This window comes from Charadrius vociferus, unplaced genomic scaffold (assembly GCF_000708025.1).
Source record: "Charadrius vociferus isolate BGI_N301 unplaced genomic scaffold, ASM70802v2 scaffold16, whole genome shotgun sequence".
NCBI lineage: Eukaryota > Metazoa > Chordata > Aves > Charadriiformes > Charadriidae > Charadrius > Charadrius vociferus.
Window position 1 is genome coordinate 2,008,628 of NW_009649167.1, and position 27,122 is coordinate 2,035,749.

Genomic DNA, 27,122 nt, shown 5'->3' on the forward strand with positions numbered 1-27,122 from the left:
CAGGCTGACACCAAATTTTTGCCCAAAGCCTGACTGAACTCCAGAAAATGAAGAAACTGAGTAAAACTCAAACCAGCTATGTCATCACTGCTAGCGTATTTTAAAAGTTTGTTTCCGTTTCATAAAACTTTGAAAACGTGGATTTTAGAAACCACTTTCTCTACACAAGATGTGAAGTTTTTGGTAGTGAGATACGTCTTGCAACTAACACTGAAGAACTTTCTAGCATATATGTCAGACAATCATACTGGAAGACACTTAAGAATTAACATTAGTATTTCACCACAGCTACAAATACCAATGGCAGCTTGTCCCATTTCCAGCTCATTGTGCTGTCTAATTCAGCGAAAAGCTACTGCCAGTGAAAGAAAAACAAGAAAACAAGACAGAAAGAAAGAAGAAAAGAAGGAAAAATAAATGGAAGTCCTCAAAGCTGAAATGATCTTCACCAGGATCTGAGGCAGCGATGACATTTGGACTGTATTTCCAGAGCTGAGCTGGCAAGGGGGAAGAAGAACATGTAAGTGCTTGGAGAAAGACCAAAAAATAAGTTTAAAGAAGAGATTAAGGAGGAAGCTTGACAGAGCAGAGGAAAAAACAAACATCTTTGGAGAGATGATACTCAGAGGTATTGGGCCTTCAGCCAAAATCAAAGCAGTACCATAAAGAAAACAGACCACCACCATCAACAACAAAAAAAAAGGCAGGAAAGGGGATAATTCTGCAAAAACAATGCAAAAAATCCCTGCTGTAGTCAAAACACCAAGAAAAAGAAAACACAGGACACTGTATTTTAAAGAAAGTGTTGGTATTTTCTGAAGGCAACAGAGGAGTCCAACTTTGCCAACTCTCATGATTTTATCAACAGCCTCAAGTTATTTGCTGGGTTTTTTTTAAGGCTCAGCTCCAGAGTAAACATTGTTTTCACTAGCAGAAAGGAGGAGGGGGAAGAAACAAAAAAGATTTTTTCCAGGAATCACAGCTACAGAGAAAGAGGTAGGAAAACACAACCACCAAAGACTCGAACCTGAGAAAACAGTCATTACTCGTTAAAAAAAAAACAACAAACAAGTTACTCGTTAAAAAAAAAACCAAACAACAAAACACAAACTATTAAAAGTTTTGTATTGTTGAGGTGCAGCTGAAGTCTGCCAGGACAGGTTTATTCCCACCATAGATGCAAAACCCCAGCTTTGGAAACTGCTTGCAGCCAACCATTGTCAAATCTGGACCACATCAAAACCTCTTGTTCTGGCTGGTGACTGATCAAGATACATCAAGATATGTCGTGTCAAGGAAAAGGAGGAATAAAAGGCCAAGCTAAACCAGAGAGAGGATTAGAGAGAAAGGCCAAATATTTGGCAAAGGTACAATACCATGTACTTCATGGCATTACCTGATCCCTAAGTATTAGATATCAGCATGTGGCAAAATATGTGGGATAAATAATCTATCTTCCCTAAGCTCCTTCCTGTGAAGCCCCTGTACCAGCTGCTTTTTAACATGAGGTAGTAGATTAGACAGATCTTTGGTCTTATCTAATATGTTCCAGATGCTCAGGAGAAGTGTCAATAACATCAGCAAAGGATCTGCCTCCAAACAAAGAAAACAGCCGGAGCTGAGATGTGAGGGGCGAGAAGGAAAGAAGCTGAACTTTAAAAAGAGAAGGGAAAATTTCAGCCTAGAGTCAGAAGAAAAAGAACAAATGTCCACATGCACGAGAAACCTAAAGTCAGAAAAAGACAGGGGCTGCAGAGCACATTAACAGACGGCCAAGTCAATCTGAAGCAGAATCCTTTTCTCCAGTTAAGCAGCCTACTTTACTCAGTAAAGTCTCGTACCAGGTAGCCTGGTAAGAAAAGAGAGCATATATTTAGTCTGTGGGATTCTCTGCCATTAAAAGAGAGGCGATATCCTGCAAAGAGTTAACAGAGCTGACAGCTATATCAGGCAGAATTGTTTTCAGGCTTTGCTTTCCCTGAAGAGCACTTTAACCTGCAAGGTTCTGCTTAGCCGATTCACACAGCAGGTCCCTATCATTTACTCAGGCACAAGGGGTGAGTTCAGGATGACATTTCAGTCTTAAATCCCCCGTTCTGGAGCGAAATGGGAGCAGTAACATCTGAATGCAGTTTTTATCATCTGTGCGCATGAGGAAGTATACTTGGAAGTACAGTAACCAATTATTTATTTATTACCTTGTTATGTAAATGATATAATCTCTCTTTTCTTCTGCAAAAGTGAAATCATATCCTGGAGCAGTAAAGGAAACTCTGCAATAAATCTTGCTTGTTAAATTGGCCAAACCCCTGTTAGGTTTGAATAACAATTTTGTTTCGCTGTGTAAAAAGGCAACGTGCCAGAAACCAGGTCCTTGCTTCCTTTTACAAGCACCACTTGCAATGTGTTTATATTTGTATTTATGAAGTGCTTTTTCTTACACTTTACAAAGCAATGAATGGCCTATCTGCCATGAGGTGAGGGCAGTATTTGCAGCAGCCACTTATGTCAAACATGTTACTGCCAATTAATGCAGGGTGGCATTAACTGAAACCGTGCTCTGCAGTATCAAGCCTTTTCTCCTTGAATTTCTTTCCTGTCTGTGAGTTTGATTTAAAGGCAGGTCTTCAAAAGTCAGTCAATAACAGATGGTTAATCAATTCTAACAGTGCACGCTATGAAATGGTAACAGTCAGCAATCGGTGAATTAACAATTAATGTCTTTCCAGAAATACCTTTCCTGGTGCCCCTAGAGTATAACAAGGCCTTCTTTTTTTTTTCTTCCTTTTTTTTTTTTTTTCCTTTTTCAATTAAATATTAAGGAATAGATGCTTGCTTCAAAGAAACAAAGTTAAATTCCCAGGATTAGGATATTTCTTCTAAATTTCTTCTATTATTCCACATAAAAGTAAAGAACATGAAAACAGTGCTCTCTAAGATATCTGAACTACAGAGATGTCTATAAAGCCCTTCTATAGCATAACTAAAAGCATAAATATCTTAGTAATCTTAGTATGGGCAGCAATGAAGAGTAAAGAAGAAAGAGTGCAAGAAAACAGATTTTTCCAGAAAGTGAATATAATGGATTGTTTTCTCTATATACATTTTTTAGGCTAGTTATTTTGTAAGAGTTTTCAGTCCCCTCCTCTCTTATTTAGCCGAGTAGGACTTTGATTAAAAATCCACCAGAGACTACAGTTTGAACATTTTTCAAGCATGAATAGCACAGCAGGTTGCACCCATAAAACCAGCTATGTGCTTACGTCTTGGCATGTTAGACAAGGCACAGCTTTTACTTCTTAGCACACCTCATGGGGACAAGATGAAGGATTTGTCAATGCAGGCTGAAGCTGGGGCTATGTTAGATTGCAACGCTGCGCAAGAGTATTGAGGCACCTTTGAACAAGCTCTCACGGACACTGGAAAAAACCTACAGTAGCATGGATCTCAGAGTGAGCTCACTTATATAAAAAGAGCAGTAATTATGATTAAAATAGTGTTAGATGGCTAATGGCATCTGAGCTGAAGCTGTGCTATTTCACATTGCACTCCTGAGTGCAAGAGAGGGCTGTGACTACGAAGAAGGTGGGAAAAATCTGCTGCGACTGGCTACAATGAGGGGTTCGCGGCATGGAAGAGTGCCAGTATTTGGTTTTTTTTTTTTCCTTAGGATTTAACTTCTCCATAAGAGACTAAACAGGGATGCCAGGTACCCTGTTAGCTCCTTGCCACCAGCATTTCCCAGTGCACCTCCTCAGAGCCTGGAGGTGGTGGGCAGCAGGGTTAGCTGGACCATAAGCTCCACAGCACCACTCAAGCCAAGGAGGGCATCAGGGAGACTCAAACTTGAGGGGACAATGTTGCCATCTCCTGAGCTGTGGAGCATGGTTTGAGCTTCCCACAGTTAACAAGGCTGTCCCAGCCTGCCACAGGGACAGGGAAGGTCTGTGTCCCTCCATCCATGGGCACCACTTGACAGCCTCCCTCGCCTGTACAGCACAGCAGCTTTGCGGAGAGCAAGGATGTGCAGCTCTGCACTGGGAACACAGCTTGTGTCACTGCGCTGCCAGAGCACCAGGGATAACGGAACAAACGAAACACTTTTCATTCTCCTTGCTCTCCTATTCCAGCCCAGAGCTTGAGACATTCTTTGAGAAACACTTGTACCCGGGATCATCCTATCTAATATTTCAAGGAGATGCCTACCTTAAGAGCATCACCTAATCTCCACCTACAACCGGTGCAAAGCAGTTAACAATCCTGCTTGCCAAAATTGCTTTCTCTCACGACCTCTGGTGGTGCCTGCTTCTAACCACAGATACAGAGAATGTCTACTGAAGGTGACCACACTTTTAATTTAAGTGTAAGTGGTCTGGCAGCCAGGGTTTAGAGTGCCTGATTTGCTCACAAGTGTTGAGTGTGCACATACAACAGGCCTGCACACAAATGCTGCTGCTGCACAGCTTTATTGTAACCTTCGTCCTTAAACACTGAGACAGGCTGAGAGAGTCAGGGCTGTTCACCCTGGAGAAGAGAAGACTCTGGGGAGACCTTATAGCAACCTTCCAGTATCTGAAAGGTGCCTACAGGAAAGCTGGAAAGGGATTTTTACAAGGGCACGTAGTAATCGGATGAGGGAAAATGTCTTGAAGCTGGAAGAAGGTAGATTTAGATTAGATATCAGGAAGAAATTTTTCGCTATGAGGGTGGTGAAGCACTCGAATGGGTTGCCCAGGGAAGCTGAGGAGGCCCCATCCCTGGAGGTGTTCAAGGCCAGGCTGGATGGGGCTTTGAGCAATCTGGTCTAGTGGGTGGTGTCCCTACCTATGGCAGGGAGGTGGAATTAGATGATCATTAAGGTCCCTTCCAACCTAAACTATTCTATGATTCTATGAACTGTGGATTTCCCAGGTGTAGGCACGAAAGATTGCCTTGATCAAGACAGAGGAATGGACGTGGCTGCTGGAAAGTTCTCCTTCCCGCAGAACAGCTATGGAAGGAAGGAGAATCGCTAATTCCATTAGTGAATGTGACAAACAGGTGTATTGTGTTAAAATAAGTATGGGGGACAAAGTGTCCTCAGTGGTTTTTCTGTCCTAACTTGGACAATTCCCTCAAATGTATTTTTACCATCTTTTATGCACAGTGACATACTTGTGTACTAGTACCAGAACCAAGAGCTAAATTCATACTTCATGCACTTCACTCTTGACAGTATGGGGACAAGAGATGGCCTGGGCTGAGTTTCATAATCCAGTTTGAATATGTAAAAATCCACCAGTGAGTGAAACAAATGCATGAGATCTGGAAGTTACTATGAAGAAATAAATAGGACCACAGATATAAAATTCTGCCTTTGCAAACTTACTTTTCAGAACAGAACCATGCTTTAAATAGCGGGTTTTTCGCTTTCACCTCCCCCCTCCTCCGGCTTAAACTTAGATTATTATCAAGGATGAAAACTTGACAATGTTTTAATAGAAATCAGTAGAGAAAAAAGGTAATACTGTTCAAATTTAACATAAATTAATGAAATTTAATTAAACTCTATCAGAGAATATTGAATTTTGAAGACTGATATTTGCAGCTATTCAGAATGGGTATATTTGCCACTCACCTCCAGGCAGATGCACTTTTTAAAGATAAAACTTTTAAAAGAGAATTATTTTGGGGAAGCAAATAAAACTGGTGATCTCTGAAGTACTGTCCATAGAGCAATTCTGAGTGCGGTTTACAGAAAGCTAGACAAAGATTTGAAATATTTTAAAGCTATAAAAAAGTATCTGACACATCTTTCAGTAAGGTGCTGGACAAGACTACCTTCAGAGATTCCTTCAATTCTAAATTATTCTGTGATTCTATGATTTTTAATAAGCTTTAATAACAATGACATTTCTGAATATGCTTGAAACAATTTTTAATAAGCAGCTTATCTCCAAAATACTCACCTTTACAAGTTCCATGACAAGGTACAACTCAGTTGGCATGTCCATCTCCTCAATCAGAAGTACAATATTGGGATGCTTGACTCGTCTTAAAATAGATACCTCATTCTGGATCATGTGTTCCTGCCACACAAAAGAAATCTTTAATGACTATGGGTTGGTGGGAGAAACTCTCACCTCCACTGTACAGTGGAAAATGCAGAGACAATTGGGACCGGCATGGATTTTTCAGGGGTTTTTAAAAAGGTAACTGATGTTGCCTCCAGCAATAGGAAAGGAACACATCTAGAAACAACATCAGTGCAATAATTGAAAGAAGAACAGAGAACAGAGGAAGAAAGGGAGGAAAATACATGTTTCTGATGCAAAGAAAAGTTAAGTATGGAAGCTTCTGAAATTTTTTATGCAATACAGAATCTTTCCATTTAAAAATATGATAGCATCTTCTCAGAGAACCTTTTGTTATAGATTTCAAAAGCTAACAGAAATTCACTTAGTATAAAACTGACATCAATTTGATTAACCTTGCACACTGTTTAGACTGGTGTTGTTATAATTATTAGTATTCTTTTTCTGTTTTCTATAACATCTGGGATTACGAAAGATAGAGGATAAAATTACAGGGGTGAAGAGCAAGGGGAGTAAGTGTACCCACGCACAACCAACCAACTGGAGAATCAACACACGCATCTAGAAAGGCACATTGCAGCCTTTATACTGATAGTCCAAGGGTCTCCAGAGGGTAGGCAAAGGTTTCAACCAAAAAGATTCTAACACTTGCCAGGAAGAAGACTAATACCAACAGCTTCCCAAACTGATCTCTCACAAAATGTTTCTTGGAAAAAAATAATCTTTTGCTCGCATATGATTTTGTTTTGTACTTACTTTTCCTCTACATTTACTTTTTTTGATTATTTTCAGAGCATATTCTCTACCAGTTGATCTGAGGAAAGAGAAAAGAAAAAATTGTATGTTCAATCACACTGAATATTTTTCTCAGTTGAGTTTATATTTGTCATTTGAGCACAGTAGGTCTGGGCAAGAATTCTATTCAAGTATTTGTTTGGTCAAGAAATGAAGCTTGGATTTGACAGGAACTGTGAACTTGAGCCAAATTTATTGAATACGTGTGACTGAGAAAAAAGCATTAAGCTTTTTTTTAAAAAAAAATTAAGACATTTCAACGTTTTAAAAAAATCACTTTTTTTTTCATTTTGTAGTGGCATTTGTTATTTCTTCTGCAGTTTTATGTAAAAATATTATATAGTATTTACAGATCCAAATCTCCTCAGAAACAAAAAGTTTTTTTTCCTATTATAAAAAAAATACAAGCTATGGAAAATAATTTTATTTTTTACTTCAGATGAAAAGTCATTTGTTTGCACATCTGCACTCACAACTGCTATGATAAAAAAGTCAGTCCTTGGAATAATGTTTTATGTATTCAGTAGGTATATGGTATTTAGCAGAATTAATTATGGTGTTTGTGGGACAGAATATGAAAGGTGCTGGAGACAGTAAGAAATGATAAAGAATTAGTTTGGGATGAGAACACATTTCATTTTAAGTGTTTTTTTGGAAACCATATACTGTTTATCACTACCACACTTATATAGATATTCATTATCCAGAATAATAACACAGAAAAATAAGTTTGTAGACAAGTTCCATTTCTTGATCAAGTTACAAAACCAAAAGATGGCCGTAAGGATGAAACCAAGAAGCTCTGAAGGTTAAATGGGCAATGGATAATATAAAAAGGTCTTACGAAAACACTTCCATTTTGCAATAAAAAACTAAACAGTTTACAAAAGCCTATTACGTTGCACTTAGGCATATGTTTGGTTAAAAAGTAAAGAAAAAAATAACCTCTCAAGCATATGGGGTGATTTTTTTTATGTTTCGTTTAGAAAAACGTAGTTAACCTGATACATTAAATTGATATATAATAAGTTACACAGAGAGATGAATGTGCCTAAAAGTGTGTACAGCCTGTCAAATAGGACATGCAAAGTGACTCCTAAACTGAAAGTACTGTGTTAGGAAAACAACTGGGCATTTTCATTGCCATACTTAAGCATGGAGAACTCCTCTGGCAATGATGTACCACTAGGTATTAATTTAAGTGAAAATGAGGACTTCAATAAAAAGAGAAAAAAAACCCCAAAATATTAATTCAGTTTGAATTCCCAGGTCAGCAGGGAGCAAAGACAGTCTGTATTAAGACATCAGTTAAAAGTCTATACAAAGAAGTCACACCGCATGATGATGTTTATGACTTGGAAAAAGAAAAAAGCGTCATGGCTGTTCAAGACTTAAACACTTCCTGGATTGAGGTAAAACAGAACTAATTTTCTGTTCAGTAACTTCGCTTCTTAGCTGGGCCTCTTCTAACTACTGAAATTAACAGCGTATTGTGCAGACACTGTTCGCTCTCAGAGTGATAAGACCTATGTTTATAGCTGATGCCCAGGCATGGTACGCAGAGAGGCTCCTGCTTATACTTATTGCTATAACACCCAAGGGCAGCGAACTTTGTTCCTTGCCCCATTGGTGGGTTAGAAGCTGAAAAGTGTAGAGGGGTCCCACCTGTGGGGAGGAGTGGACAGGACAGGTGACCCAAAACTGACCAACAGGGTTTTCCATCCCATCTGCCTCATGCTCAGTATAAAAGCTGAGGGATCAAAGGCTCAGCCCTCTTTCTTCAATGGCCGACATATGAGGAGGACTCTGTCCATCTGCCTTTGACCCCGATCCTGAATCCAGATCTAGAGTCCAGTTCCCATCCGTCACTGAGTCCAGCCTGGGACATCCCCAGTGCCAGCTGGTGACATGATCATCATCCTGGGAGCTTGATATGGTTTTGTATATATTTCATTGTTTTCTTTTCATTTTATCATTAATATTTTCATTAAAGTAGTTTAGTTCCTTCTAGACTTACAAGTCTCTCTCTCTCCTGCCTCTCCTCAGAGATAGGTGGGGGAGAGCATCTATCATTCTGCCTGAGTGGCCAGTCCAGCCCAAACCACGACATTAAAAACTTCTCATATCTATACTCCCCTACCAAAAGGTTTAATGCCACAGCCCCCAGAAATGGGCCACAGCCCACATGATGCGCCCCTTCCCAGTGTTGCTGTTTGGTGGTTAGAGTCCCGGCTCAGTGTGGGGAGAAGCAGAAATAAGGACAGTATTTTTTTGGGAGTAGAGAGAGGAGGTGGCAGAAGGAATATTAGAAATTAAGATATCTGGGGTTCAAACTCAGACAAAATATGCCCTTTTTCAAGAGGAATCTCTTTCAAGCTCCTTGGTTGCCCTAGGAATGCTTCCTTTCTGTCATGAGAAAGGAAATGGGTGGTTTTTGTTGGCCATAGGAGACTCCATGTACTCCAAAACACTGGGAAATCTGAGCTAGTGAGGAAATGTCAGAATTTGGAAGTATCTGAAAGTTAAAAATGAACACATATGAAAACACCACAGGACAAATTACACATACCATGGAGCAGATATGTAACGAGCAGATGACAACTCTGACTGCTTTTTGTTTTGGTAAAAAGAAAATTAAAGCTAAGATAATGCAAATCCTTTCCCCTAAAAAGCTGCAGAACCGCAGGCTGTCAGCAGCGCTGCAACCTCCGTAACTTACACACCCGCCAAAAAATCCGCACAGCCATGCCAGAAACTCAGTGAAACAGGCATATCACCTCTCACCTATCACTCCACCCAAACAATAAAAAGGTGCCACATGAAGTAGGAAACACATTACGGCTGGATAAAAGTCTGGAGCCACCGCTCTACTGCAGGGCAGAGAGTGAGACCTCTAGTTCACAACAGGGCTCTGTGCCACGCTCCTTGGCTGCTCTAACCTTTCACAAAGTTCACAGAGATTTCCACTGCACTGGAGACAAAAATCTATCTTCGTTTTTTTCGTGTGTGCCTTAAATATATTTGTGTGTGTCTGTGTGCACCTTCACAGATGCACAGAATGCAATTCAGAAGTTCCCACCTGAAAATTTGGAAGATCATTTTTGGTTTCTATTTGGGCTGTTCCTTGTCACAGGAAAATGCCTGTGAGTGCATTTGAAGCATGGCTAACCAGTCTGGTCTCCTGGTCTCCACAGCTATGGAGAAGAAGTATCCATGTGATCAGTGAAGATGTGTAACAAGACCCATTCCTACTTGCTTAACACCTCATGGTGCTATTCCTTTGAAGTCTAGCGCACACAGGAATTGTATGTGAGAAGAAAGTAGAAAAGTCCTCTGTCCCGAGTATCACCCCATCAATTCTGGCTCTGCAAATGATGGACATATCAGACTTTGAAGTGAGATGTTTTTTTGCTTAGAAAGATTGTGAAGAATGTTTTTGAAGGGGTTTTACATGTACTGGCTTTAATTTACCCTCTGAGCTTTTAATTTCTCCTTCCACACTTGTGATGGCAAGGGTATCCTGCTTTAGAAGGGGGAAACTAACAGGAATAATCCTACTTTAACTTTCAAGCTCTCCCAAAGTAGTAACTTTCTGATATAAATAGGATCTATGGAATGGTATGGCTCAGAGACCGTAAGAGTATGTATCTGGGAATACCTCAGTAGTCATGCTATTTGAGCACATATCTGCTAGATACATCGTGTTATCGGATACTTCTGGGACCAGCGGGAGAGACATGAGGAGAGGAAACAGTTTTCATTTAATCTCTTGAGGATATTGTAATCAGTATTATTTTAGGTGTGATGGGACCTAGACTTAATTTTGTTCATGTCTTTTCCCTCAGCTTGAGAGGAGTTGTAAAATGCACACTACCACATTTGAACTGGCTCTCAGCAAAAACAGCATTTTCATCTGAGTGACAGTATATCAAAACCTCTTTTTTTTAAATATTGCATTGTAACCCGCTTCTCTCAGTCACTACTCACTTTACTTTTAGCTTGCCTTTTTTTCTTTTCTTAGCTATATGTTTTCACCCATGTTTTTCATCAGTCATGCCCCCTCCATAGGGTTTTACAGTGCTTTCTTATTTTCATATCATTTTGCTTTGCTTCCTTTAGGTTTCCACATTCCCCAGTTTAGTATTCAGACCCTGAGGTTTGATCTGAACAGCTATCGCCCTCCGGATGACCAGCTCCACCATGAACTCACTCTGACAGAGCTCTAAAGGCCTCAGAAGAGCTCTGGTCAAGTCCCACAAGCATACTGTCAGCTGATACAAAATCAACCCTTCGTCCTTTCCCCAGCAGATGTCTTCATGGTCTCCAACTTGCCAGACTCTTTCAGATGCAGAGCGGGACCCATCTTTTTCCAAAGAGACTCCAGTTTAAAACCAGCCAAGCTAATTTATCATCATCTACCACGAGATCTAATCTTGACTTACTCTCTAAAGTTAATATCACATTCTTAAAGGCTAAAGAGGAAAAGTTCTTTCTTTGAGCCCAAAAGTGAAGTTACAGCCTTCTGTAAGAGTGCCCTCTCTAGGATACGGTAACAGTGGATATAAAACTTCACTCACGGAATTTCATTATCAGACCTTGGCATCTCTATTTTTCTTTCTTTTTTACCTTTTCTGCACAGCTACTATCTAACACGAGCAATCTTGCAAATTTCACATACAGGTACCTTCTGTCTTTTTTACCTCGTGTTCTCCTGTTTTTAACAGTACCACCAAAACGCAGCTGTGGTTCCGCTCAGAGCATTTCTGGTTTTGTTCCCTATTTTTTACACTCTTAACGCTGGGTAGAGCCAGTTCAAAACTGGTTCATGATCTACCTGACCAGATTTAGAAACCGACACCTTAGCTTGTCAACCCGGACACTTTCAGCAACTTTTGAGGTGACTTGTGACTTCTCTAACCTGGAGCGGATGTCTAAAATCAGTCTTTAAGGGTAAGTGTTCTCACCCATGAAAGTAAAGGGCATCGAAGAAGTCAGATTTTGACGTCTGAAGTGCAGGCTCCTAAAGTTGGATGGAGCTCACATAATGGCATAAAGCAGGCAAGGAGGAGATAGATGCCCATTTAATTAAAGATAAACATGGAAGAGGTTACTTCTCAGTGTCAGATGGCAGAATAGATGCAACCAAAGTCAACTCTTTGTGCTGACCACCACCGCTGCACCGCACACACAAAACTTCCAGACATCTTTACAGAATGCTCCTCCACATGAAATGGTTCATTGGCCTACTGTAAAGGGAGAGTTGCAAGAATATACTGCAAGAAAAGATGATATCTCAGTGCAACAAGAAAGATTTAACACAAAGATCTGCTAAAATCATGCAGAGTGCAGCAGAAAAAAACCCAAACATATAAAACACACAACGAATTAAATTCATAGATTGTCCTTTGGACTCCTCCTTTTTTCACATAAGAAGGGCATTAGTCTAGTTTTTCCATCTGGCATTGAGACATTACCTTATTACACGTCCTATATCCTACAAACAAAGACATGATCTAGAAAAAGCATGACATTAATGATTAATTTTACAGTAATAAGCGTATTATCCTCCTCACCTTTCTATACACTCCTTCACAATAGCAAAATTTCCATCTCCTATAGTTCTTCCAACTTTATATCGCTCTGCTATCGATGCTGGAACCTGGAAACCTTCCTCCAACACTTCTGAAAGAATCATTAGTACATTTTTATTGTTAGTGAAGGAAACACAGATGTTGCACATAACATGCATTTTAAGTCTATGGTTTAGGAGCCTGGAAACCATTCAGAGTCAGTATCTCACTTACTGTACAGTGAAACCATGCTGCTGACATTGTATATACTCAACAGGTTTCACACAGATACAATAATGAAAAATAAGACTTCTGGGGGCTCAAACATACCACCATTCGAGTGTTACATAGTTTACCATTCCCATTGCGATATGCCCCCAGGACAAAACCAAAATTGTATTTTTTTAATTATGAAAAGGCCTCTGTGATCTGCACAAGCGCAGACCAGTCTCCAGAAAGGGTTGGAACTCCTTGACACAGCATGATTAAATATATGTACCAAAGAAGTCCAACACTCAAGCACTTATTTTATTACATCCTGTAAACTGAGACATCCATAAAACTCCTCATGTGCTAAGTGCTAGTTCTCCCCCTCCCCCAATATTAAATATTTAGTTTTTAAACAAATGTTCTCAATAATACTACCTCGCATGCAACCTGGGCACCAGATGTTTAGGTAAAATTGCATTACACAGTGTCTAAGCATAAGAAAAGTTTGTCGTTTCATGTGTTTTAGTGCTCATTCATGTACCATTATTTTTAAATGTATTTGAAATAGCGTGTTACAAATACCTAACATGCCTCTAAAAGCTGACTGTAAACTGCAGCTGATACAAACTACTATATAAATATTGTAATGTAAAAAAGCCTCGCAAAAACGTGACTTGAATTTACACTCTTAAAGACAGCGCTTTTAACTGTTTCTTCATCTGTCCTTTGTTCCAGTTTAGTATTAAAAGTGAAGGTTATGATAAATGGAGGCTGGTGTTTGCCCAAATTTACAGTCAGCATGAAGAGTTACTGTCAAACAGGAGCATATACATACACTTATGTATACGTGCGTGTGAACTGGCGGTACTGGAGCAGAGACTATCTCTTAGCCAACTCGCTCAAAGCCTTAGCATGGGGCAAGACTAATAATTTCTGAGTAAAGATCCAGGACTGCAATGTGTTCTTTAATACTGTGACAGACGAGACAAAAAATTAGTGAAATAGTCCAGTCAGCCCTGTGTCACCTGCGGAACTAATATCTCGAGTATCCTGCAACAAAAACACCTCTGAATAGGGACGTCCAGATCGAATCTGATCCGGAGTGAATCTAACTGGTTGTCTAAGGCTGATGAGCCTCCTCACGGAGAGTCATCCAGCCCGACACGCTCCCACCTTCTCCGGCAGGAAGAATGACTCATTTCCTACACAGCTGCTGTTATCACTACACGGACTGCTTTGAAATGTCAGCCGTCAAATGTTACCTTCTGCAGGTCCATCATTTTCATCCATAGAGCTGCAAACTTTGGTGGATGCTAATGAGGTAGAGGAGCCACTGTGTTGGGAGCTCTGGAAATGGAGAGACACAAATGAAAACAGATGATTTTTAAGGAGCACCAGTACCCACAGCACAAACACACGTCCCAGAGAGGCTCAGTGTTCCCCGTGTGACGTATCGATCTGCTTTGGTGGAGGGATATGTGGATGCTTGGGAAGAGTTCATTTTTTTCCATTGAAATTACACTTTTGGTACCCCCATGTACATGAAGATATCCCCGATCCATCACGTGCAGCAATGTGCAGCAACGCTTTTATGTATGGTCCATTAGTTTCTCCCTATTCCACACACATTTTGGCAGGGAAAACTGAGGAGCTGTATGCCCTCTGCAGGCAGGAGACTGTTTTCTCAGCGACATCATTAACCCAGCAGGCACTCGAAGCGTGAACGTCTGTTTTGCCTGCAGTTGGCTTTGTTACGGGCAGAATTTCTCACTTTTGCAAACCTCCCTCTGGTGAAATCCTCCCCAGTTGCGTTGTAAAAGGGAGAAATCATTATGGGTGATGTATGGAGAAAATAAAATGCCAGGGTGAATAACATCTGCTTCTTTGGAAAAGCGTTTGATTGGGTATAGCTCACCCGAGGCATGAGTCTGTACCTCGGATTTAAGTACTTGTACAGCAAATGTCTACGTTTGCCTATACAGATAATGAAGGGAGGACGGTATCTCTGTAGTCTCTAGAAGGAGACTTGTAGCCACCCAGCTTGGATGCCAAAAGTATAGCAGGCAGCATCTCGCTGGGAGAGCCTTCCAAAGCACCTACCAACGTCTCTCAGTTACACATGGACTCTAGGCAGGTACTTCAGGAAGACAGCTTCATCACACATCTAGATGGATGAAACTACACAGACATACGAGACGGACTGGATTTCACCCCCAAAATTTTATCCTGTCTGGCGTAATGATTATACAAACATGTCTTCAGGATTCCCCCATCTTCAGAGGAAACCAGAAGCAGCTACAAATGTAACAGTGGCCCTTTAAACTTACAGCAAAACTGAGCATTTCCTCAGGCCTTCATGTTGAAACATTTGTGAGAAGTATTCAGAGGATTTCCAAAACTAAAACTTCCTTAAGTTCACATAGTTCGCATGCTGAAAGGTCACAAAGTGCTGCAGTATTTAATGACCTCCTTCATTTAATGACCTCCTATATATTACATAAATTGCAGGCTGTACTGCACATAACTAACACTCTCAGTTTCTTATCTGTGCAAGGTACCTAGATGCCCACCATCAGGGTGCCAATCCACCTCACAAATTTAATGCATCTTGTTTGGAACGATCTCTCTCCTCTGCCACAGCAGAGCACAGCCAACGACTGGAGCAAGAATAACTAAAGATGCAGCAGTTGGGATTTTTGCAGAGCACGGAGCCAGGGAGAAGGCAGTTGGCAGAGTTAAAACCTGGCCAATATGCCGAGTTTATTTGAACAGACTAACTTTTAATTTCTCCCGCAATAGATTAAGGTCAGATGATTTAGACAAAGGCTGAACTTGGCCTATTTTTCACTAAATAATCCTGAGAGCTTGCACAGCCCATCTACCAAGAGATTCTTTGCTCTTTTTTTTTTTTCTCTTTTAATCAACCCCAGCTCATTCTTTTCATCCATCCAAGCATTACTTCTGAGCTTTGACCAGAATTAAAAATTGCATTAATCAGTTTTTGGACTACTTTTGCTGCCTCTTGACAACAGAAGTGAGCACTGACTGATTTTATGCAGCTCTCTAAGATATCACTGCCCTTGTTTCATGATTAGGATGTGTTTATGTATGTGCTAGTCCTGTGCTAAACTCTGCAGGACATCTCAGTAAAAACTTACCTCTGGTTCTTTTTTGAACAAATGAGCAGATGAGGATCAAGGGAACAGGAAAATGCTAGGAGTTCTCATGCCTGGAGAAGCCACTCTCAAAGTCTATTTTTATACACGTGTAATGAGAGAATTGTTTCCTTTACACTCCTGCTTGTAAAATAAGCAGAAAAACATGTTTTCTCTACTCATTCTGCTGTGTCTGTTTTTTTCCCTAGACCAGCCATCCAATTTCTTACTTCTTTTCCCACTCCACAGCATTTTGTTAAAGGAATTACAATTTATATGTTTAATATTTGTTACATATACAATCAGGAATGAAACTTTACAACATTTAAGGGGTACAACACAAAAAACAGTGTTAGATTTTTGGTAGATTATCAAACAACTACTCTATTCAATGTTTTTTGCATTTTAAATAGAGACATTACGCTTTTCGGCAGATGTTGGGTCAAGCACTGCTGACTGTGCATCGCTGCAGCTTTCTTTAGCAGTCTGATGGTCTCTTTACGGAGTCTCACACTCATCGTTATCCGTGAGAATAGGAGACGTGAAAATCGAGACCTAACTCGGTGGCCGTTTCTTCTCAGAATGGGTGCCTAGAGACACTCAAATTTCTATTTGGGAACCTAATTTCTGAAGGACCCTCAAGCTGAGGTTTAGCTGAGAACTGCAACTGTTCAGTCATTCCAAAATTAGATTCCTTCGAGGGCCCATTTCAGTAAATCACTTCAGCAAGTGCTTCACTTTAAATACAAATAGTCTTAATGGCCTACACACGACTGAAATTAAATTCACTCCTAAATATCTGTTTCAGGCGTAGCTCCCTAAATATGTATTTAGCCTAGGTTTAGTTAAACAAACTGAAAAAAAAAAAAAAGTGACCCATAGAAAACTTAAAGGAATGAAACATCAACATGAGATCAACTTTTTAAGTGCCCTATTTCTATGTAAGGATGGGAAGGCTACGATGATATTCGTAGCTGAGGAAGAACTAAAGTGATGCATTAGTAGCATATAGTGTAGCCCAGTTCTGCGAACAAAGCATACAGCCCCTTCAGCGAGATCTGCGTGCGAAGCACCAGCGTGTGAGCAGAGGCACAGCTCGCCAGTGACAAGGAAGCAGTAGCTAAGGAAACATTTGCTAAAAATACTTATTGGGATTTTGAAAACGTGCGACTTCTTTGAAATTTTTGAACTAGTTGAAAAATATGAAGAACACGCATACTTTTCACTACCTTTGCCTAATCCTTCCTATTAACACAATGGATCAGAAAGAAATCAGGAATTGTACATTTGCATATATTCAGCACGTCGGCTGACGGACCCCCTTCCACAATTAAAGAGACGTTACTAGGTAAACACGACACAAATATTTTCCTCTTTATTCAATCCTCTGGAACAACACGCGGGCCTTTATTTATTTATCTTTACTTCAGCTAGCAGGACATTCCGTTTATTTAGACTTTAATTAGCTCGTTGTTCTCACAAGCTGAAAGCCCTCCGGGTCCAGCAATCCTTGTGGGTCTCGGTGTTCCTTCCAGTTGGCTTGCCAATCGTGAGGCAGTCTGTCGTGCACGCTGTTGCTCTCACAGCTGTGGACCCCATCAGGGATATTGCAGATGGGGAGAGGGAGGGGGGGAAAACAAACTCTAAGCAAGAGTATAATCTCTTCAACACACAGACCTTAATGCAATTAGCTGTTTTAATTTTAAGAGATGCTGAGGTGCTTGAAATGTCATCACTTTTACACAGATTTAAAGGGGTCCAGTCGCACAGGTTGCCAGCACATGGCCATTTTTATGGCACACCTCCATAAAAGCGATGGCATAAAAAAATCAGGTCTTTGGTGTAAGGATTTCAGATCCTATTCAGGTTTATATAACAGATGGCCAGCACACCACACATCTCATTGATGTGAATGGAAACATTAGCGCTATAGAGTTTCATCCGTGTCTCACTGGGAGATTTATTTAGCAACTGTTTTGTAAATAGTTTGTATCTCAGTGGAAATTGCGCTAAATCCATGAAAAAAAAAGCAGTAACATAAATATTACTGTAATTTCTCTCTCCCCATACTCACCTTTGTCCTAAATCAATCTTAAAATCCCACTCCAACTAAACAGTGGGAATTATTCTTGTGGACTACCAGTATCAGCACTTATGAAAAGAAACTTAAACAAATATGAGTAGGAAGTTTGTTAATGCAATTCAGATTCCTGAATCTTAAACCCCAAACACTGCATTATATTTTCCAAACCTCTCAAAACCTTTATTAGCGCATATGGAGTCTACAAAGTCTCTCAACAATAGATTCCTTTGTATTTTCCTAGCATGAAGGAAGCATCTGGATGAAATGTGAGTAACAGAAATGCACACAGGTGTAACGCTAAGTGTGGATCTCATACAGCTTTCTGCTCTTTTAGAAATGGGCTTAATGAAGCAAAGATTAAAATTAGTAAATAAAGTGTAAATTCAGGAAGGAGGCTCAGGAGAAGGGACTTATTAATGTCTTTAAATGATGCCTCCTAAGATCTCCCCTATTCTGAAAAATTCTACACAATTTAAAAAAAAGTAGAGCAAAAGCTGTGTGTGTCAGTAATATGTGTATGACAAAGTTCAACTCAGCGAGGATAAATAGGACTAAAACCAAAACTAAACAGTTAAGCAACCATGCTCACCTCTTTTGGAGCCCATACTAGTGTTCAGTCTGGTTATAAATAACATTTGCAAGGTAGCCATCATGAATTCCTGACATAGCCAATTCCTTAGCCTAAAGATCAACACAGTTAATGGTAAAAGAAAGACAACAGTCCAGTGCACGTATTAGCTCTGAAGGACTTTGAAACGTTCAGCAAATTCCTGTAATACGTTAACAATGTTAAGCAAGAAATAAGTGAGTCAATACAACACAATGGTACATCTTCAGAGAACTGAAGGTAAAGCAGAGGACAGCTGGTTTAAAACAGTAAAATAATATTATTTTGGTGAACCTTTTAGAAGACAAACTCAGCTTTTTATTATTCAATTCAGAGAGCAGCAAAGGGTTACACTGAAACTCCCTCTCCCAACCCTGTCCAGTAAAAAATGTTTTTGATTTTCCTTTGTTTCATCGTTTACATTTTTTGGCCCAGCCAGCCGAGACGGGAAAAAAGTTTTCACGTAAACAGCGCAGAGCTGGCAAAAAATTACTTCGTGGACAAACATCAAATCCACAATCTTCATGCTGAAAGAATGGAAGCCAATGGAATTCAATGTACAGAAAGAGAAATGATGCAATAGTTTTCTTTTCAAAGTTGGACACTGCACTAAACTGACACATAGGATCCAAATTTATTTATAAACTGCTTCATCTAGAAAGGAATGATAAAAAAATCTATGTAAACCTGCTACTTATCCACAGTTCTACATCCTGCCCTTGTCAGACACTTGACTTAAGAGAGGCCCTACAGAGGGAAATGATATTTTGATCATTTATGCCATTCAGGATGTACAGAGCTCGGAGGAGAGAAGTTCAAATGACACAAGCAATAATCCGGCATGTGCTATTCAGGAACTTGTGTTGGTTTTCTTCTTTGAGGGATAGAGGGACTAACGGGAGAGTTTGCAAGGAAATGGTGCTGACAGACTGAAGTTAAATTTTAAAGCTGAAGCACATTAATTGGGGTCCTCTTATGAAGCTGCAGCACTGACTGCTTATACATCCATTTGATTTGTGTAACAAAACAACTCTGAAAGACCAACATAGTTTCCTATGTGGTATTTAACAGTAAACTTAAATCCAACCTCCACTAGCTCCTAACAGCTGCTTCCAAAGCCGAGCCATAATTCAGACTGTAGGCTCACTCAACCTTTGGCATCCTCCAGAAAAGATTGATGATCTAAAAAAAATGTATGTATCAGATTCATGGTATCGGAAGTTGACCTGTCATTACTGTATCCATACTGCGGTTAACATAAAAAGTTACATGTGCGGTAGTGCAATGTGAAGGTTTCCTTTTCCCTTTTCTAAAGTTATACACAGGCAAAATTTTCCACTCAACTACAGAATAAAAATTCAAAGGCCGTCAAAGGAGGTTCTTGTTTCTTCCACCTAATTAAGGGCACAGCACAATCACCACTTTTATTTTTAATCTGTTTGAGTTGTATTTTAAAAGCTCTCCCGGTATTCTTACTGTTGGTAGAGACAGAAACCTCCATTATTTTCTGTCTGCTTTTCCTCATTTCTACAGTGCTGTTTCCTTTTTATGTCTGTACCCCTTTTTTAGGCAGACCTATTTGCTAACAAATAAGAGGGTTTCCAAACTAGAACTTTCATCAGGCCCACAGATCCCTCTAGGAGAGTGTCTGAATATCAGCTGAAGCATCAGACTGGCAGATGACACATCAGAAATCGTAACGTCTCTCTTCCCCTGCCCCCGCCAAACAAAAAAATAAAACTAGGATATAGATATGTATTTTTAAAGAGTGGAAAGACATATCAAGAAAACAAGGTACACATTTTAAACCACTGTGTGGATATTTCAGTACTCTCAGCTTCTCAAAGGTATATTTTCCTCATACTTGTCTTAAGAGGAGTGTGCTCTAGCTGAATTGTCAGCAGGAGCTGGTACCTTACTTTGGATACAGTCTACTAATTTTCCACTTCATACTTCAAATTCATCCCGTCGCATACACACAAACTTACCCACAAGCAATTCAAGGCAGATATATTTACTTTCTCCAAAAGACGCGTTAGAAACCAAATTCTTCCTTGAAGGATCTTTCACATCTACTTACTAGAGCCCAGAGTTTATTATTTAAAAAAGTGCTGAATGCGTCTACTATTTAAAGTAATCCTTTAGGATGCATGAATCCCATATGCTTACACCAAGTGAACGGTTAGATGGACAATACTGATCCAAAATGAACAAGCGATACCAACTGCAAGTATTTTTTTAAAGCCCGTTAATCACATTTCCAAAATAAACTCACTGAACAGTGTGTATTTTTTAAATATATTTATTACATCGCTTACAATAATCTACAGTAATGTTAAATCTAGCAAAACAACAAGTTGCAAGCAGGATGACATGGTCAAATATGAAACACAAGTACAACACAGTATGATGAAACAATGGCACAAAAATGAAGGTGATTTTCTTCAGCTGATTGTATGAAATAAAACATTCATCGGCATTTATTTTTGCAAGTTTTACATTTTTTTTGTTGATCAGTCAACAGCTTTCTTTTTGGTTTCCTGCATCACATTAATACAAAAATGGTATATTTTAAAAAGCAAATATCCAAGCACTTTTCTTTAAAAAAAATAATTGTATGCATAACTTTGTAAAATCTTAAACTCATGTTGTAACTGTGCCAATATTTACAATATCATAGTGCAACTAACAAAATGAAGAGGCCTTAGCACAAACATCGTTAGCTCCTCTTTCACTAGAGTCCAAATTCCAAAACACTGTATTGCAGGGCAAACCACAAACTAATTACCTCATATAACATCGGACAACAAGTACACGCTGAACACAGTACAGCTTTTTTCATACTTCACTGCTGAGGGTTAATTGAAGCAAATTTTAATATAATCAACATGCGCAAATACAGACACTAAAATGTATACGAATGTGTACGTGTGCACCGCGCGTGTTTGTAACCCTTCGCTAACGTGTGCGTCCACAACACGTGTATCTACATACCCATCGCCTTCCGGGGGGAGTGAGGGGCGCTCAGCCAGCCTGAAAGATCGGATGTAAGGGGAAAAAGGCAAGTCGAGCTGCACGAGAGGTGTTGGGACAGCAAACAGAGTTTGGGAGAGCCTCCGCACTGCTCGGCAAGCCCCGCTTTCTGCACGGAGGGTTTTCCCGGGGAGGGAGGGACACAGCACACCCATTGCCAAAGAGGGTGACAACCGCTCGCTCGCTTCGCTCTGCGTGTGAAGCTACCGCTGGCTGCGCGACATAAGGTTGTTTTTCTATCGATCACTCTGAGTTACAAGATCTCGTCGCGTCACTAACAGATAAACTGAAAGTGAAGATTAAATTACGAGCAATCTTGTATTTGGTTGTATACCATTAATTGGATGCAAGAAAATCACAGACAACATTAATCTAAGTATTTATCAAGTGATGAGGAGGTAATTTAGCACCATAAAGGTTTTCTGTTTGTTCATTTCTCTACTATTTTTGACAAAATAATAAACTTGGGCTGATCAGAGGTTCTTTTCTGTTAATCCATTTTAATATTTAGAGTTTGAGGACATTTTTTGTAACATACTGCACTATATAAAGTTCACATCGCAGTGTGACGTATGAAACTGTAAAAGCAAACACTATTATTTATTTCAATTGTTACACCACACAATCTCAACCCAGGTGTTCTTCAGGGCTGTTTAACATTATGTATCCTTTCTTATAATATACATTTATAGCCACAATATTAATGCTCCAGAATTTTCATTTTACAGCCATATATGCCCTCTGAAAATGATTTAAAGAGAAAAATAACTAAATATAATGTGCTGTCGCTGAACTATTTTACAATTTGAAAAGTTGTTTTCTCATTGGATAATGAATGTTAAAGATTTTACTGATTTCATCAAAAGAACTTCTAATAGTGCATGACTTAAATACACTGCAGAACAGTGCAGTTCAAGAGGAGACACAAGTCTGAATGTGTCCAGATAATACCAATTCCAATTTAGGATTAATGTTTTGTCTGTGCATAGGTATTTGTGCAGAAGGTCCTCTCCTTCCCACCTTGAAGTCAATCCTGGTTTTGCCACTAACTTAAAACTGAGCAGAAATTAGCCCTTGTTTGTACATGAGGTCTCTTAAAATTGTACAGAATTCCTCGGGGAGCTGCTCAGCAAGTACAGGCTGGAGCAGCTCCGCTGACTTTAACAGAGCTATAGCGAATCCCACCAGATGAACAACCTCCCATTAATCCATTTTCCCCACATATTTGTTTAAAGCCACAAACGTGGCATAACTGTGCATGGGTTTCAAAGCCATTAATCTACGTATGCGTGTGTGTGCATGTGTGTATAAATATAAACATACACATTCTGTGCTTCACATGTGAACTGTTCGTTGCATAAAAGAAGAAGAAAAGAGATTAAAAAAAAAAAAAAAACCAGAAAGTTGCAGAAAGCATTAGGGAAATAATCACAAGTATTCATAAAGCTCAAAGGAAAGCAAAGCATTCACAATCTATACAAGACTCTTTAGCTACATCATAATCACCTTAGAGTAGGCACAAATAATGCAGCATCCAGAGAACTATAAGAGGTTCAAACACTATAAAGTTGCTTAAGCTATTCCGTTATTTAATGAAGTCGATGAAATCTAGGGACAAACTAAAATCTGTGCTGTTGCGAGCAGAACTACAGCATAAGAAACACAATTTCAGTTTCACCCATAAACTGAAACCTTCTGGTCTTGCTCAAAAGAAACATTTCATTTCTGCTCATGTATAATGGGAATTACATTCCACACAAAAGGGATCTCAAAGTCTATAAACAGTGTACCTTTTCAATCTCTAAGGGACTTTCATTCCTTAAATGAAATATTAATGATGCATATTGCCCCTGAATAGCCCCTTAATAAAAGTCATATGTTGAAATGATTAAATGTTATGGACTAGCATATTCTTTGAAACAGTCTTGATGGAAAACTCGCTATGATAACAATTATTGATATAAGGTCCATTTTTCTTTTCCACAGCTAAGCAAAGCCGTGGGATTCAGGTTTGCTGGCAATCTGCGCTCCCTGCACAGAACAAACATTCTTAATAAACTGCTTTAAGCAGCAGTAGCCTTTATGGGAGAGGGGAGGAAAAATAAAAATCCTGGAGTTCATTTTCTTTACAGGAAAAAACAATTTTCAAAACTTCAGTAAGTATTTTGTTCAGGCTGGTGGAGTTGTCTGAATTTTTGGAAACTGATCCCAATGCACCTTTACATGATATACGTTTCTTGGGATTAAGTAATACATTTTACAAAGACATTCCCTCATAACAGGCAAAAAATGCAAGTAGCTTCACAGCTGCAAACTTTTTTCATTAGAACAGGGCAGCCTTAGGATTGGGGCGTTGCGGGGGGACTGCTCCTATTGCTGGGAACAGTTTTAGATCCGAAGTCTGAAGCAGGAATGGCAAAACATGCATTTCAAAATGGAATGACCTAACTGCTTCAGCAAACCTGCCAGATCAATGACTTTCTCTCCAGGTGATACTGGAACCAAGTATTGAAAACAGAGAAGGTAAGTTTTGTATTCTGCTGCCCGTTTACTTCTTTTTGCAAATATCCTCCATAAAGAAAATGATATCAATGCAGTGAAGCCATAGCATCACATGCCAACATTTGCCAGCTGCTGAATTTACTGTGGACAAATCAGTTTAAAGGAATTACTTCACTGCATTTAAAAGTTGGCATGTGGCAGTTAAACATTTTCTGCCATTCAGTAAATTTTCCTGATTTCAAAATATATTAAATCATCACTAAGTAGCTCAAAAATATAATCTCTATAGCTTTTTGTTGAGGATCAGAATCACGCTAATTTTTAATTCTTGAATCATTAGTATTTGAGATACTGAAAGGAAAGGTGTAGTAAGACAGTAAAAGTGTGTGATCACTACACTATGGGCTTAAACACAACAGATAAATTTTAAAGCAATATGCAACATGCGATGGGAAATACTGCTATTACTTAAGTTCAAGTAGACTAAGATTCTCACAATAAAGCAGCAGAAGACAAATAAAATTAGTAGATATTTGTTAAGCAACTGGTTATAATGCGTGACCTACTTTAACACTAAAGGAGTTTTGCATATTCATGCTGTACAAAATGACCAGCTCTAGAAATTATGAAAACAGAGAAATTAGGTCAATAGGAGGATGATTTACAGTACCACCATTTCTGTAGGCTTTCATTTAAAAATGCATAAGATGTCTTTTTACAGCAAATAAGAAATGATGCTCCTGTCCTTAACATAAGTGAAAATAATCACTCGTTTCCCAGGCAAAATGTGTTTTTCCAAAAGGCGTCATCGTACGTGTGTCAGATGACCCTGGTAGCCAGCAGGGCCCCAGATTTCCTCGTTTAGAAATCTGTCCATATTTACTTGCAACACACGGATGATCAGCATTAACAGCTCTTGCCAGGTAAAACATTCGTGTTGCCTGCGAACACCCTTCTGTTCACAGTCATCAAATGGCAAGGCAGTGAAGAGAACTTGAACGCTGCTTTGAAAGCATTTACTTTTTGTCCTGTGACCACAGGGGGTTTCTTCATTTCCTTTTCATTCAGATAAAAAGACTAAACTTAGAGCATTCCAAATGTGCGTGTCGGGATCAGGCAGTGTGGTGCAAGCAGTTTAATACAGCAGGTTTTTTTTCTTTTCTGCATTTACCTATTCGTTGGTAGAAGCAAAGCATTCATTAACTGTTCATACCAAAATGAATAAAGATTCCTATGTTAAAAAAAGAACATATAATCAGTACCTTAGATGATAAAAAGACTGCTATTCATAAATGTGCCCATTATGGGATTTGTGCGTTATATTCACCTTATCCAATCTTCGTTCCTTAAAGTGTGCACAATGCTGTTTTGTATTTGATGGACATATTCAATGGCTCATTCATTACAAATTCTTGCATTAAAATGCAGTGGTAAAGCCAAAAATACACCACCACCACCCCCCGAATTAATTTGGCCCTGTGTTTTTAATATTAAATATGCAAAACTCTTTTGTGCGATTCACTATTACTGTAAATTAGCAGCTATTCTCTTTAAAAATGTTAAACCTTCACCAAATCACAAACCATAAACATTGTTCCATTTTCTCTTTTACACTGAGTCTCCTACTGAATCCATATCATCCGAAGAGAGTGGGCGATACAGGTCCTGTAAGATGAAGTGCAGTATAGATTTGTTTATTGTGTTTGATTTGTTGCACTGCAACTGTCTTATATTCTTTGTGTTACTGTGGACCAGAAGATAGTGTTTAACATAAAATACACATATTCTCTACAACCAGGTTTTTGGCTTAATGTCATATAATTATTTTTTTAATCAACAAATGGTTAAAAAATAAAGCTGGAGTTTGAAAATACAAAATATTCTAAGAGGCGATCATTTTTTTTCTTTGATTCTTTCCTATTAAACTCTATTAAAACAATATTTGTCTGCTCTGGAGAGTCTCCTAATTGTTTGGAAACATGGCAATCTGAATTTAATCTCAAAGGGAATATATTTCCCTTTTCGCTGTTTTGCAAACAGCAGTAGGAAAGTCTGAGCTTACCTTATATAAGGTAATCAAAACTTGCCACCCACTGGTGATATAGCATGGATCCAGCAACATTTGACCCCCAGAATGCTGACACCGAATATTGCCGTTACCTGTATTGTACTGACAACGGTATCTCTCTTCCACACTTTTTCTGTGTCTGTGTATATGTGTAAAAAGACAGCATGTAAAATCCCCCCGTCACCGGCTCTTTCTGACGGTAGCCAAGCAACCAGCTCATGACAGCAGAGGGAGAGTCTGAGTGTACGGATCCACTTTGGTTTTTCAACACCCACTCCGAGCATCCTCTGACGGATCAGACAATCCCCGAATGCCAAAGGTGTTAGGGGATGATACATTGCCCTATCCAACCTACACAGCACAACAATCCTCGCCAAGATACACAATAGCACCAAATGACAGAGGACGTTCCGCGAGGAGAAGAGGTAGAGGACAGAGTACTATGTTTTTAAGGTGAATTAAGCATAGCTGATGGTTTAGAGAGGCACCGAGTAGGCAGGTGCTCAGCACACCTCATAGGCAAGCTGTGATACCTTTAAGTTGTTTCTGGGGAGCCTTTAAGTATAAAACACATTTCTGCAATAAAAACCATCAACAAGATAAAACACAAGAGCACATGAGAATGAGAAGGCTGATGGAGCCAACTTCAGGGTTGTCCTTAGCTTGGGGCTTTTTGGTTTCTTTTTAACCACAGAAAGATAACCGAGACAAAAAAAAACCCCAAATCTAAATGCTATATGATAAAACAAAGGCTACCTAAAATAAATACTCTATGAATTTCATATTTACAAGGATCTCAATAATCTATGCAGGTTTATGTTTTATTTGCAGGCATGATTTAAGTCCCTTAAAGGAGTTTTTCATTCCCTGGAATGCTTATTCTGCATGTATTTTGCCAATGGGCATGTGTACATACAGTAGCAGACATGTTAGACTGGCAGACTGAAAATCAGACCTTAAATGCATTTCTATTTTGTTGTGAACAATCTAGCCAAAAGAAAAAAAATTAAAACAGACAAGAACAT

General features: G+C 39.3%; 1 protein-coding gene across 6 annotated transcripts in view; it reads right to left on the bottom strand.

The window, feature by feature from the left end:
* DCLK1 (doublecortin-like kinase 1) overlaps nucleotides 1-27,122 on the bottom strand; it is a 250,830-nt gene that overhangs the window by 32,517 nt on the left and 191,191 nt on the right. For 3 of the 6 annotated variants that reach the window (XM_009888394.1, XM_009888396.1, XM_009888395.1), the window contains 4 exons: nucleotides 13,912-13,996; nucleotides 12,443-12,551; nucleotides 6,831-6,888; nucleotides 5,949-6,068 (listed from right to left, as the gene is read on the bottom strand). In XM_009888394.1, the coding sequence (XP_009886696.1) occupies nucleotides 5,949-6,068; nucleotides 6,831-6,888; nucleotides 12,443-12,551; nucleotides 13,912-13,996 (372 nt within the window). Of the gene's footprint in view, nucleotides 1-5,948; nucleotides 6,069-6,830; nucleotides 6,889-12,442; nucleotides 12,552-13,911; nucleotides 13,997-25,637; nucleotides 25,695-27,122 lie in introns of those variants that run through there. The other 3 variants (XM_009888399.1, XM_009888398.1, XM_009888397.1) reach the window with 1 other exon arrangement.